Genomic DNA, 12,751 nt, shown 5'->3' with positions numbered 1-12,751 from the left:
AAGCAGTTGCCTAATCTGCATTCTCAATACATGGATTACATGAATATGAATCATAGCTGCGAATAAACGAGAAATATAAATTGTACTCAAAATTTAATTAATAGTTGGTGCTGCAATAGAAACATGGAGTATTTATTTTACTTTTTTCTTATTCCAACTTTTAGTGGTGACAGATTATACGTTTCTTACTTCTATTTAATTATTTCTATGAATACAAAAATCTCGTTATTATCCTATACAAGTATATCATTATCATTTTTTACTCCTCTGCTAATACCAAGAATAGAATAAATAGTAGAAAAAAATTTATTTATGAATGATACATGTATTTCCATGTGTCAAAATTTGCATCAGTAGGTCATATTGTTCTTATTTTCTCATCATTTAATGTAGGTAATTATTTCTCATAGTTCAGTTTAGTTACCGATCATAGCTTAATTAAAACAATATTGTTTGTTGTTATTTTTTCAGGAAGGAATCTGAACCACCAAAGACACCCGATAATTCAACAAATGATGATGGTACAAGTCGAAAGCGAGCACTAGAAGATTCGGTAGAAAAACCTCCTCTGCCTTCTAAAAGAAAAAGCGGAAGCCCATATTGGGATCACTGTGTAAAAGCAACAAGGAAATTGAGTAATGGCACGACACAACAAATAGGAATATGCAACTATTGCAAAACCGAAATACCAGCTGTTAGTGGGAGTACTAGCGGATTGAAAAATCATTTAGTGAAGAGGTGTAAGAAGTGTCCGTTATATGATGGCTCTTGTGAGAAAGGTCAAACCATGTTGACGAATGAGACTATGGGGCAACGAAGTCAAATAGTTGCTCACACTTTTAATCAGAAAAAGTGTGAACTGAAGCTCACTGAATATGTTATTATAGATGAAGTATCCTTTCGAGCTGTTGAAGGGAAGGGATTTGTTGCTCTGCTGCATGAAGCACAACCGAGATTTCGAATTCCTGATCGAAAGAAAGTTGCAGGTATGATTTATACTTTATTTTTAGAGGAGAAGAAGAAGATTCAAAATGTGCTTAATGGATTAAGGGTGAGCATTACCACTGATACTTGGACTTCGATTCAAAACATAAATTATATGGTCATTACAGCCCACTTTTTAGATAGTGATTGGAAGTTGCACAAGAGAATAATTAACTTTTCAAAAATCACAAGTCATGTAGGGGAAGAAATTGGCAAGATGATTGAGGTTTGTTTGAGGGAATGGGGGATAGAAAAAGTATTTTCGATTGTAGTTGATAATGTATCTTCCAATGACAGTGCGATTGATTACTTGAAAAGAAGAATGAGAATTGAAAAAACATTGATGTTTGATGGGAAATATTTGCACTTGAGATGTGCTTGTCATATACTGAACTTAATTGTTAAGGATGGCTTGAAAGAGCTCAATTATTCAATTAAGTCTATTAGGAATGCAGTTGTGTTTCTTCATTCTTCTCCTTCTAGGTTGAACAAATTTAGGGAGTTTGCGATATTAGCCAAGTTTTCTAGTGTGTCAACGGTACCCATGGATGTGAAAACTAGGTGGAATTCAACCTATAAAATGCTTGACGTTGCATTGAAGTATAGAAGGGTATTTGAAAGGATGGCCGAGGAATGGGTTCCATTTATGAAATACTTTCGCGACAAAGATGAAAAGGGTAAAGAAAGGATGGGGCCTCCAAATGCAGAGGATTGGGAGAATGCAAAAGCATTTGTACACTTCCTCAAAAATTTCTATGTTGCTACTTTAGAGTTAAGTGCATCAAAAACTCCGACATCTCATTTGATTTCACTTTCAATGTTTGCTATACAAATTGAGATCGAGAAAAAGTGTCATGATGATTCGGATCTTACTCTTTCAAAGGTTGCAAAAGCAATGAAGGTCAAATTTGACAAATATTGGGGGGATTGGAATAAAATGAATCCGTTGATTTTTATTGCCAATGTCCTAGATCCGAGGAACAAGCTTAAAACGCTAAAAGTTAGCGTTAAGAAATTAAGAGTTAAGAGCAGAGTGGATGAACAAGAGCTTCAAGAGTTATGTGACCGATTCAAAAATGATTTGATAACTTTGTGGGTAGAGTATAAAGGGGTGAATGATACGTTGTCCACCCAGAGGCCGCTCCTTGAACATGCAGACGATAATGACACCATTGACCAATGTGGTTTGCATCTTTTTGATGATATTTATAGTGGAGTGCAAGAAGAAGTTTCTCAAGATCAGCTTAAACAAATATCCAACGAAGTAGATAAGTACCTAGCCGATGAGATGGAGCAGCGGTCTAATCTTTCTTTTAATCTTTTGGATTGGTGGAAAGTAAATGGAACTAAGTATCCAATCCTTTCACTCATCGCAAAGGATATCTTTGCAATTCCAAGCTCAACGGTTGCTAGTGAATCTGCTTTTAGCTTGGGTAAAAGGGTTGTGGATCCTTTTAGAACTAGTTTGAGTCCAAAAATGGTGGAGGCATTGGTGTGTACCAATGATTGGCTCAAGGCAGATGATTTCAGCTTATATAAGGATCCAACCGACGATGATCTTGATTTGTATCGAGAAATTGAAGATATTGAAAAGAGTAAGTGTTTTTTTAATATACCTTATTAATTTTTCTTTTCTTACATATATATTATATATATAAAAATGCATTGATGGTTTTTGTAGATGCAAACTTGAGCCAAGAAGATGAACAGTTGCTGGGGGATCCACTTTTATCTGCTAATTGATCCAACACACAATAATATACCATGAACGGAGGTCAGAATTTAATCTTTACTAAATACGTATATATGTTAAAGCTCTTTAACTTTTCATTCTTAAATTGGATCTATGTAATTTTATTGGCTATAGTTAAAAATTGTGAATCATGATTTTAATGTTCATTTTTAAAAAGAGTTATGTGTTTATGTGGTTTGTTTGTTATTTACGCATCTAAGTCTATTTAGATTGTGGCAAGTAGTATATATTTCATATGGTTTATTGAGTTAATAATTTAGTTTACTGAAAATTGTTTAAACTTTACAAATGCAGGTTTATGATGAGAAATTGAAGGACAATAGAGACTGCAAGAAATGAAGATGATATTAAGATACTACTACTTTATGTTTTGATATGATATTGAACGTTGTGTGATTTGAAGTTTAATTGTTGCAGTTTTTTTAACATTATTTGAATATGTTTGAGTTTTATTAAATTGGATGTTTTCTAAGTATTTTGAAATATTATTTTCATTGTTTTTGTATTTAGAATTATTTGCAAAATACTGAGATTTTGGTATGTCATATCGTAGTTCAATATAACGTAAAACTCTGGTATACCGCAAAAGTAAGGTATACCGAACTTCGGTACGGTATACCGAAAATGAGGTACGGTATCGGTATTGAAATTCATCATACCGAAAATAAGGTATACCGAAGTTCGGTATGCCGAAAATTTTGGTAAGGTAAAGGTATGACTTTTTCGCATACCGTGTTTACGGTAAGGTATACGGTATGGTGGTTTCGGTAAGGTATACCTTACCTACCCACCCCTAGAACGGATGGAGTAATAAAATGTGAGTGGAAATAAGTTAATGGAACGTGAGACTATCAAAAATAGTAAAAGTGAAAGGTGACAAATTTTCAGAGACGAACGAAAATGAAAATAAGTGATAAATTTCCAGGGATAGAGATGAAGTAAATTAAAAAAATTCACAATAAATACATATATTTTGCATCATTCTAAATCACTCCTCTCTCTAATTCCCGCTACTTCCGATTTACACCTCGTCCGCATCAAAGATTCCACCACGATTCCCTCCGAATCTCGAACACTACCCCTCAGATTCCCCCATTCGAATATTCCCGATTCCGCCGCCACCCTCTCTCAAAAATATCTCCCTTAACGACACGGCGATTCCCTCCGAATCTCCAACACTCGCACCATCAAGATTCCTCGGATTCCCCGAACCTTCCTCAAGAACATTCTCGAACTTTCCAGAACCTTCCACTTCCGCCACCGCATCAACTCTCTTGCAGTAACCGCTCCTCAAAAACACCACCCATCTACGCAAAACCCTTCTCCCTCCCGCCAAAAAACTCCACCGGTTCCTCGCCCGGACCTGGCCAATGCAGGTCACTTTAGGAGAGCACGGCTCTTGATCGGCGCCGCTCTCCACTTCTCCGCCCCTGTAAAGAACGGGGGCGGAGCGCGACGATCTGCTTCTGCCCCGCGAGGGCGGCGGGAAGTTCTCCGGCCGCCCCGGGCTCAGAATCGCCATTGATAAAGCTTTCATCTTTGCTCACTATGTATACTTGTAGTATTTGGTAATCTATTTTGTTAGTAAATTAATTTGCAGATTTAATTTATTTGATATGCATTTATATATATACGGGGATGGGGTGTAATGTAAATCGTGGGTGGCATGTTTGTTGCTTATTTATGAGGTACTTTCGGTTCTTTGGCAAAAAACTTTTAGTGAGAGAAGAGAACAAGGAGACTCACATTCTTTATTTGGATATGGTATGTTTACCTTATGTTTATTGAGGACTAGTATTATTTAAGGTGTATGTATGTTTATAAATCTATCTATACAATATATAAAAGGAGAGTTTTGGGAGGTTTTGAATAATCATTTTATGCTGAGGGATGTAAATGCAATTAATATAAAGTTAAGAAACTAATTCTAATATATATAATCCTACTTAGTTGGTTTTTCATGTTTAGTAGAGATTAGTTTCCCATATTTCATATATACGTGAGTGAGTGGAGGTTAAGAGATAATTTGATTCAAGTTTTTTGAAGTACCAAATAATTCTTCCTTTTTCTTTATTAGTGGCGTTTGTTGAGCAAACAAGAAGTTGAGGAGATGATAAAATGGAGAAAAGAAGCAGATGAAGAGATGAAAAGGTTTGTGATTATGCTTCCATACTCAATTAAATTTTGGTTCAGTTTTCTCATGTCAGTCCGTGGTAAAAATAGGATGTTTCCGCACTTCATTGTGAATTCAAATGCGGCGAAGGAAACTGACGAAACACCGGATGTGGCCAGAGATGAAAATGAGGGTCGTCAAATTTCTTTGGAATCCTTTTCGGTGGAACTGAGGAAGACTATATTCTTATGAGATAGGATCTCAATGTCTATTTTTTTGTATTACTTCTAAATTCTACCATCGGAAATCACCACGCACATTCTTTCCCACCTCCCCGATCTCCGCAACGTTTCAATTAGCAAATGCAGCAACTTTCATCGACATTATCGTGGCTATTCTTCTTCCTCTACAGGTGTTTTCCTCAAGTTTGGCTATGGAGTACTTCTATTTCTCTTTCTAATTAATATTCTTTTCTTTAATTTGATAGTATACAATTGAAATTAACAGGTTAAGTTTTGGATTTGCTTCTTACTTCCTTTGGTTACATTCATGGAATCATTTATGCTACATATATTCTCATCCAGTAGACATATTCACCTCCCTCTCCCATTCCCAGGTAAATAAATATTTTTATTCTCTATTTGTCACTTTGATTTATGTTAATTTGTAGTCACTATAGCTTTATCTTCTTGATTTGGATGGCCAGGGAAGCTTCCACAAAACTATATGGTGTGAATTATTCGATTGTATATTTTCATGGGTCTCATACATCTTATATTTTACTATCATTTTAATACATATTGATTATTGATTTTGTTCTTTATTTTATTATAATACATATTGATTATTGATTTTGTTCTTTATTTTATTGTAGTTTTAGGTGAGGCAGACAGCTTTATCTACGAGTTATGTTGAAGAGTGACGAATTGTTAAGAATTGAAGGTTTTAGTATGAGATTGATTTTAATTTTAAAGTTAATGTAGTGTATAAAGAAGTTTTAAAAATGATGAGTAATTATCCATGGTATTTAATTCTTTATTGTGATGGATTTTTATCTTCTTACTCCATGATTTATTGTTTAAACATTATATTATATGATTTGTTTCAAATTTATCATGCTTCAATGTTGATTTGTATAGATTTTTGATTCTCATATAACTAAATTTGTTACTCATATTGTTCATTGCTAATATTGATTCTAATTTATTTAATTAATTTAAAATTAAAAATTAATATTTTAAAAATATTATTAATCTATGCATATGATATTAGTTAGAGGTAAAAATTTAGATAAGATATGGATAGTGACCAATTTAATTTTAATCAATCTTGATTTGAAAATACATAAATACTTTTATTTTAAGCCTTTTAATTATTCAGTTTTTCACCTCGTTTTATAGTTTGTAGTTTGTACGAATGTTAGAGAGGCTTTGCATTCTTATAATTTGTTATCTTAAGCTTTCCATTTTCCTACTATAGCGGCTCTATCTTCTAATGCGATGGCGGGGATTGTCAGTGTGTGTCGATGTGGTACGAAGATGTTATATTTGTGCCACTTGTTGAGGATGACTCTTTAAAGTTAATGGATATTCGAATAATCAATTAATATAAATTAAATTCAAAGGTAACTGAGATATCTTTAGAAATTGTGGGAATCGGGTTGTGCAAGTCAGTGCGAGTTGAGAGCATGGAGATATTGAGAGAACTTTCAAATTTGAATAGGGGGAAAATGAAATTAGAATTTTAGACTTTTAGTCAATGCAAAATTTGACTTCAAATTAAGCTTTACTTCACTATCAAAATTTTCACTCCATTATATACATAAATTATGGTTGTTGTACTATTATTGTGACATGTGATTTGGCAAATGGCAACCTGTACAAAGTTAGGTAGTTTATAATTCTGTGTTTGTTAGTTCTTTTTAGTAATAAACATATCACTACGACTTGGTACACGATATGAAACATTCTTCTTATAGTATTATTATCATTCCTTGTTTATGTCTAAGATTAGACTTGTACAAAATGTGAAGGTCGTTAATGTATTCACATTCTCAAAATATATCGAGCTAGCTAAGCTAGCTCATTGACAATCCAAATAAGCTTAAAGGGGAACGTTGCACTTCTTTTAAATGTATATTTTCACTAGTACCATATGTATTTACTTTTATTGGCAACTAATTGCTACTACTCCATCCGTCCGCGAATAGGAGTCCCGTTTTTCTATTTTAGTCCGTCCTCGAATAGGAATCCCGGTTCACTTTTATCATAAATGGCAATAGGATCTCACATTCCACTAACCCATTCCTCTTACATTTCTTAACATTTCTTAAAACCAGTGCCGCCAAGAAATGAGACTCCTAATAACAAACGAAGGGAGTATTTGATAACATAGTACCTTCCGTGATTTACCATGACAAAGTTTCTCGACCACCTTTTTTATTTGGCTCATCTTAGAGGCATCAAGAGATGTTCTAGGTGGCGTTTTGGTCTCGAAAATAGAATTTGCCAATTGAGGCTAAGAAACACGATTCGTGGCCATTTTCATCATCTTCTTTCTCTTTGGTCTCACTCGAAAACTGAAAACTCATTTCACTCTTCATTCGACGCTTACATTTGGATGCTTAAATTCAAGATCATTTTAATTACGTAGGTAACTTGTTTTTGTCTTATAGTTGCAAGTGTTTGTGCTAAATGCAGCATAACTAGGGCTGACAAATCGTGCAGATTGGATCGTTATCGGGTCAATCTGATGACGACCCAACCCAATAAGGCATAACCCGAACCCGACCTGTTCTGTAAATCCGAACACGAACCCGACCTGCTACCTTCAAATCCGAACACGATCCGCACCCGACACAAGCCCGTTAACAACACGATATAATATGGGTTGACACGATAACGATCCAAACCTGATATTACACGATTAAAACCTAATATTACACTATTACACCTTATTTTTCAACCTAATTTACATGATTAAAATTTGTTTTGTGGAGTACTATTTAAACCTGATTTATAAGAAATTAAAATAATTAACATATTTAAAATATATAATACTAATAATATTTCTTAACGGGTTATTCGTATATGACCCGCATACAATTCGAACCCAACCTGAAATTATTGCGTTCTTAATGGGTCAACCCGATAAGGACCCAGACCCAATAAGACTTAACCCAAACCTAATAATTTCGTGCAGATTCATGTCGTGTCGAAAATTGTCTAACCTATAACATATCAGAGCATTGATCATTTGTACGTACCAATTGACTTTTAGTTAGGATTCATTTATAATTTTAGGGTATGTTAGGTAGAGATGTCAAGATATGATAAAAATAATGTAAAAGTAATAATTAAGATTATCGTTGATAGATGAAATCGAAATCATATTCAAAATAAATGAAATGTTCCACAGTTGCAAAATTTTGGGAAATATGTTAAATCGATATTGGGGTATATGATTTCTTTAAGATAAATTAATAAAAAATTTGTATAAATCCCCATTCTAAACCCTGGATAAACCCTAGTTCTAATCAGCCCCCCATTCTATTTGTGAGCCATGAATTTACAGTTCAGAGCAAAATTATTCGGCCGAATCCGCCTCTCCTCCCTCTCTTCCCTCCTTCAATCGAATTCCTATGCCACCTCAAAAACCCCCAAACCCTTCAACCCTAATCCCCCAAAATCACCCCCAAATTTCTCCGACAGAATCGCGAAACCGACGGGCGACGTGATCGTCTGGCCCAAGCCGCTAGAGATTCCGTATCAAGCAAAAGTTGCTAATTTCGTGAAATTGGTCGGATTCGTGAAGGCTCCTGTTCAATTCGACACTTTTCCCGGCGGGAAGCATTATGCTTCAACCGCCATTTCTCAGGAAATCGGCGGTGGAAATGTTCCTCTGTTGATCCCCGTTGTGTTTGAGGGCGATTTGGCGCACGTTGTGGCCGGCCACGTGAAGCAGAACGACTGCGTCCTCGTGTCCGGGCAGCTGAGCTCGGATCCGCTGCTGCCGCGCTTTGCGAAGAGCGATGGTTGGGGAAAGCTTCATATTTTGGGGGGAAATCTCAATTTTGTCGAAGGGTTTGCGAAAGGGGGTTTTGTGAAGAATGTGGTGGAGGGAGCTGTTGATGAGAAGTTTGATCAGCAGTGGGAGAAGGCGGTGGAAGATGCCAAAGTGGAGAGATTTTCGGGTGAGGCGAATTGGGGGTCGGGTTCTGTGAAGGTGGAGTCGAATGCGGGGGCAATGCCGGGATCTGGTGAGGTGAAACTAGAGAAGAAGAGAGATTGGGATAGGGGTTTGGATTTGTGGAGGGATCTTGTGAAGAACTCCTTGCTTTGGTGGGATTATCGGGATCAGAAGGTGAAGGGGATGGTTAAGGAGAAACATCCCGATTTTAAGCACAAGGAGACCGGTGATGGGCTGTGGGTCGACAGTGCTCCGAAGTGGGTGCTGCCGGGAATTGGGAAGTTGGAATTTGATGTTCCGGTTGTGAAGGTGAAGTTCGTGCGCGGAGCAGGGTATGGTGGTGGTGAGAGGAAGGGTAGTGGTAAGGATGAGGATTCTTGGAAAGACTTGGTGGAGAATCCTAGTAAATGGTGGGATAATAGGGCAAACAAGCAAAACCCCAAATGGCCCGACTTTAAGCATAAAGAGACGCAGAAGGCGTTGTGGCTTAGCGGTTCACCAGAATGGGTGTTGTCTAAGTTGCCACCATCAACATGATTAGTAGATTGTTTTGTGCTTGTGTGATGAAGTTGATGCTTAAGCTAGATGGATATTGGTGCATATTAAGCTTTTCTTACTGGTAATTGCTTAGTGTTGAGAATTTGATGCTATGAATGTTCAATGATTTGGTCTTTTAGATAGCTGAGAAATCTAAATCCAAGAATGTGTCTTCTTCGTGGGAATTGATATGATCTGCCATGTTTTGATCTTGAATGATCGTGTAATGACTAATGAGTTATCAGCTATCATCTTTAGCAGATGGTTGTCTTTTACTACTTTTTTAGAAATCTTATTGATTTGTGGTTTCTGGTTTTGTTCTTATGATATTTGTTTGTATCATCTTTAGCCAGAACTCTCTCGACGCCCCATTTATCCCATTTATTCAATTTTGCTTTGAATATTAGTATTTGCTAAAATACAAAAAGTTGATGAGGTATAGATTTGTAGGAATATGCTTTGTCCATATTATATCATCTAGGCCTGCTTAACCGGTTCTCGGGTACCCGGTACCGGAACCGGAACCGGTCGGATAATTGAGGAACTAGGAACCGAAAAAACCGGTTCCGGTTCCGGTTCCTATGCTTTTGAAAATTCCGGTTCCGGTTCTACCCGGAACCGAATAATATATCAATTTTAGATATTATAAAATTTAAATATAAATTAAAATAATAAACTAAGCATATTTCATTTGTTTTATTATTCATAAAATATTTTTGATTATCCTATTAGCAAAAGTGATTACTGCCTTTGCAAAAAGAAAGTATTACTTTTTGTGATCAATCTTCAATTTTTCGCACCTTTTATTAGATCAAATTATTTGTTGATTCGCTCCTATTATGATAACTCAAAAATAATTGAAATTTTTAAAAAATAACTCATAATTAATTAAGATTTTTTTATTATAAAAAATCAAGTTTAAAGTGAATGATTAAATGTATTAATATATCCATTTTTTTCTAAAATCAAAATAGAGTAATTAAGATTTTGGTCTTTTGAATATTATTGCCTTATTAGAATATTGGTTTCCTATTTTGTTGTGTATAGATTGTAATTTTTAGTGTTAGATTTTTTTAGTAATTTATTAAATTATTGTTTTAGGTATTTAAATATTGGTTGATGCATATTGTTATCTTGTTGATTTGCATTTTTTGTATTTTTTGTGTTTATTTGGACTTTTAGGTATTAATTATTTTAGGTATTTATTGAATTATAGTTTTTAGGTATTGGAATATTGGATTATGAATATTGTTATTTTGATGATTTGTATTTATTTGAATTTTTCGGTATTAATTGTTATATTTTTATATGTTGAATTATTTAAAAAAAATTAAAATTGAAACTACAAATCGGTTCCGGTTCGGAACCGGAACCGGCCGGTTCTTATCCGGCCGGTTCGGAACTGAAACCGGCCGGATCCGATTCCGGTTCTGGTTCCCAAATTTATGATAATTTGTAACCGGGTACCCGGTCAACCGGACCGGGTAGAACCGGAATCGGCCGAATAAGCAGGCCTATTATCATCAGAATATTTCTTTGATTTTGTGCATTTTTAGCTAATAAACTTGTTTGAATTACTAATATGGCATGTTTAATTGATACTTATAGGTTTATAATCAAATGATCAACTTATTAACAAAACAAAATCATTAACCCTTCAATAATATCTAGACGGTATTAAATTAAAGCAGTAAGAATTTCAACCCTCACTATTCTGTAATTATAAAAAGATGATTATATCGATTAAGAGGCCAGCTTAATTTAAAAATCCTATTAGAGATTCCAAAATAAATTATGATTGTTGAAAAAGTGAAAAAGAAAATTTCGTCGCCTGAGAGATTCGAACTCTCGCGGGGAAACCCCATGTACTTAGCAGGCACACGCCTTAACCACTCGGCCAAAGCGACGCATGTTGTTAGACGCTTAATACACAGTCTTTAAATAACTATGATTATCAAGAAAATATACAAATACATATATATTCAATCCATCTTCTACTCATATACACAGAAATGATATGCTACACACCTTACGTGGACTCCTTCTGTTAGCACCACTCTCGTTTGACATACGTTTAGCGTTGTTCGTTTCAATTTATCTATTTGGTTTGGCTCTAATACATTAAAAAATGTTATTACAATTTTTATTACACAAAATTCATAAATATCTAAGTTCGAATTGCTCGATTTCTCTATAATTTCAAATAGATGAATAAAATAATAAATCAAGTTTTGATTTTTATGAATTTTGTGAAATTAAAAATTGCAATAACATTTTTTAATGTATTAGAATCAGACAAAATAGATAAATCGAAACGAACAACGCTAAGCGTATGTCAAACGAGAGTGGTTCTCACATAGGGAGCCCACATAAGGTATGTAGCATATCATTCCTCATCGTATACATATATTATATGCATATAAATAACTGATCAATCATTATATTTATGAAACAATATTTAATAGAGATAAATCATTAACAACTAATCTATACTTATGAAAATCAAAATTATTATAACACAATCAATTCTAGGATACACAACTTTTTCTTTTAAAGTCAATAACTAATCTATGTAATTATACAAAACAAATATAAGCTCATTTGGAGGGATATGATTACAACCCACAGAGAGAAACCCATAGCATCAAGTCAAGTATGGCCCTAGGCCGGTCCTAGGCCTGTGTCGGGCTTTGAGTGGGCCTGGGCTTGGGCTGTGCTTGGGTTTGTGAAAAGGCCCAATTGAAGCCCGATTATTCTATTGAGCCCAGCCCAAGCCCGCACCATTTCAACGATGGGCCGGGCTTGGGCTATTTGACATCTCTAGTGTCGTGCACAGCACGGGTAAAATACTAGTAAATTTAAAACCCAACATGACTATATTTATTTTTAAAAAAATAAAATTTCTATTTTATTAGTAAACTTATTTTGAATACTCTTCCACTTTTTTTCTGACAAAAAATAACTCAAAAATACATACGTCCAAGATATTAATAAACACCAATATTGATCAACACATGTGACTTCCAAAATTCATGGGTTGATCATAGATATATATAGGAATTACAAAACATCAATGTAGATAAACTAAACCTGCGGATTGCCAATAATGCTAAAAAGTAAAATGAACTAAATCAAGAAAGATATAAAAAGAAACCATTGTAAATTGTTCAAATGAG

At 34.8% G+C, this 12,751-nt stretch overlaps 2 protein-coding genes, 1 non-coding gene and 1 pseudogene across 3 annotated transcripts; 3 read left to right on the top strand and 1 right to left on the bottom strand.

Moving 5' to 3' along the window:
* The first annotated feature begins 1,356 nt into the window (after positions 1–1,356).
* On the top strand, positions 1,357–2,727 carry LOC148930574 (zinc finger BED domain-containing protein RICESLEEPER 2-like; annotated as a pseudogene).
* Positions 2,728–4,375: 1,648 nt separating this feature from the next.
* On the top strand, positions 4,376–5,442 carry LOC148930573 (uncharacterized). The gene is given in 6 exon segments (XM_089066531.1): positions 4,376–4,501; positions 4,815–4,888; positions 5,088–5,254; positions 5,257–5,288; positions 5,358–5,373; positions 5,376–5,442. Coding segments are annotated over 6 exon segments (477 nt in total). The 3' UTR covers positions 5,438–5,442.
* Positions 5,443–8,342: 2,900 nt separating this feature from the next.
* LOC125210638 (protein OSB2, chloroplastic-like) lies at positions 8,343–9,883 on the top strand. Its single transcript, XM_048110186.2, has one exon. The coding sequence runs from the start codon at positions 8,412–8,414 to the stop codon at positions 9,573–9,575; it is 1,164 nt and encodes a 387-aa protein (XP_047966143.1). The 5' UTR covers positions 8,343–8,411; the 3' UTR covers positions 9,576–9,883.
* Positions 9,884–11,400: 1,517 nt separating this feature from the next.
* On the bottom strand, positions 11,401–11,482 carry TRNAS-GCU (transfer RNA serine (anticodon GCU)). The gene has a single exon. It is a non-coding gene; the product is annotated as a tRNA-Ser (tRNA).
* Between the last annotated feature and the right edge of the window lie 1,269 nt (positions 11,483–12,751).

Source organism: Salvia hispanica, chromosome 3, assembly GCF_029641045.1.
Source record: "Salvia hispanica isolate PSC_SH4W2 chromosome 3, Shi_PSC_v1, whole genome shotgun sequence".
In the NCBI taxonomy this organism is placed as follows: Eukaryota; Viridiplantae; Streptophyta; class Magnoliopsida; order Lamiales; family Lamiaceae; genus Salvia; species Salvia hispanica.
Note: the sequence above shows the minus strand (reverse complement) of the source record. Positions and strands in the feature narration are given on the sequence as shown.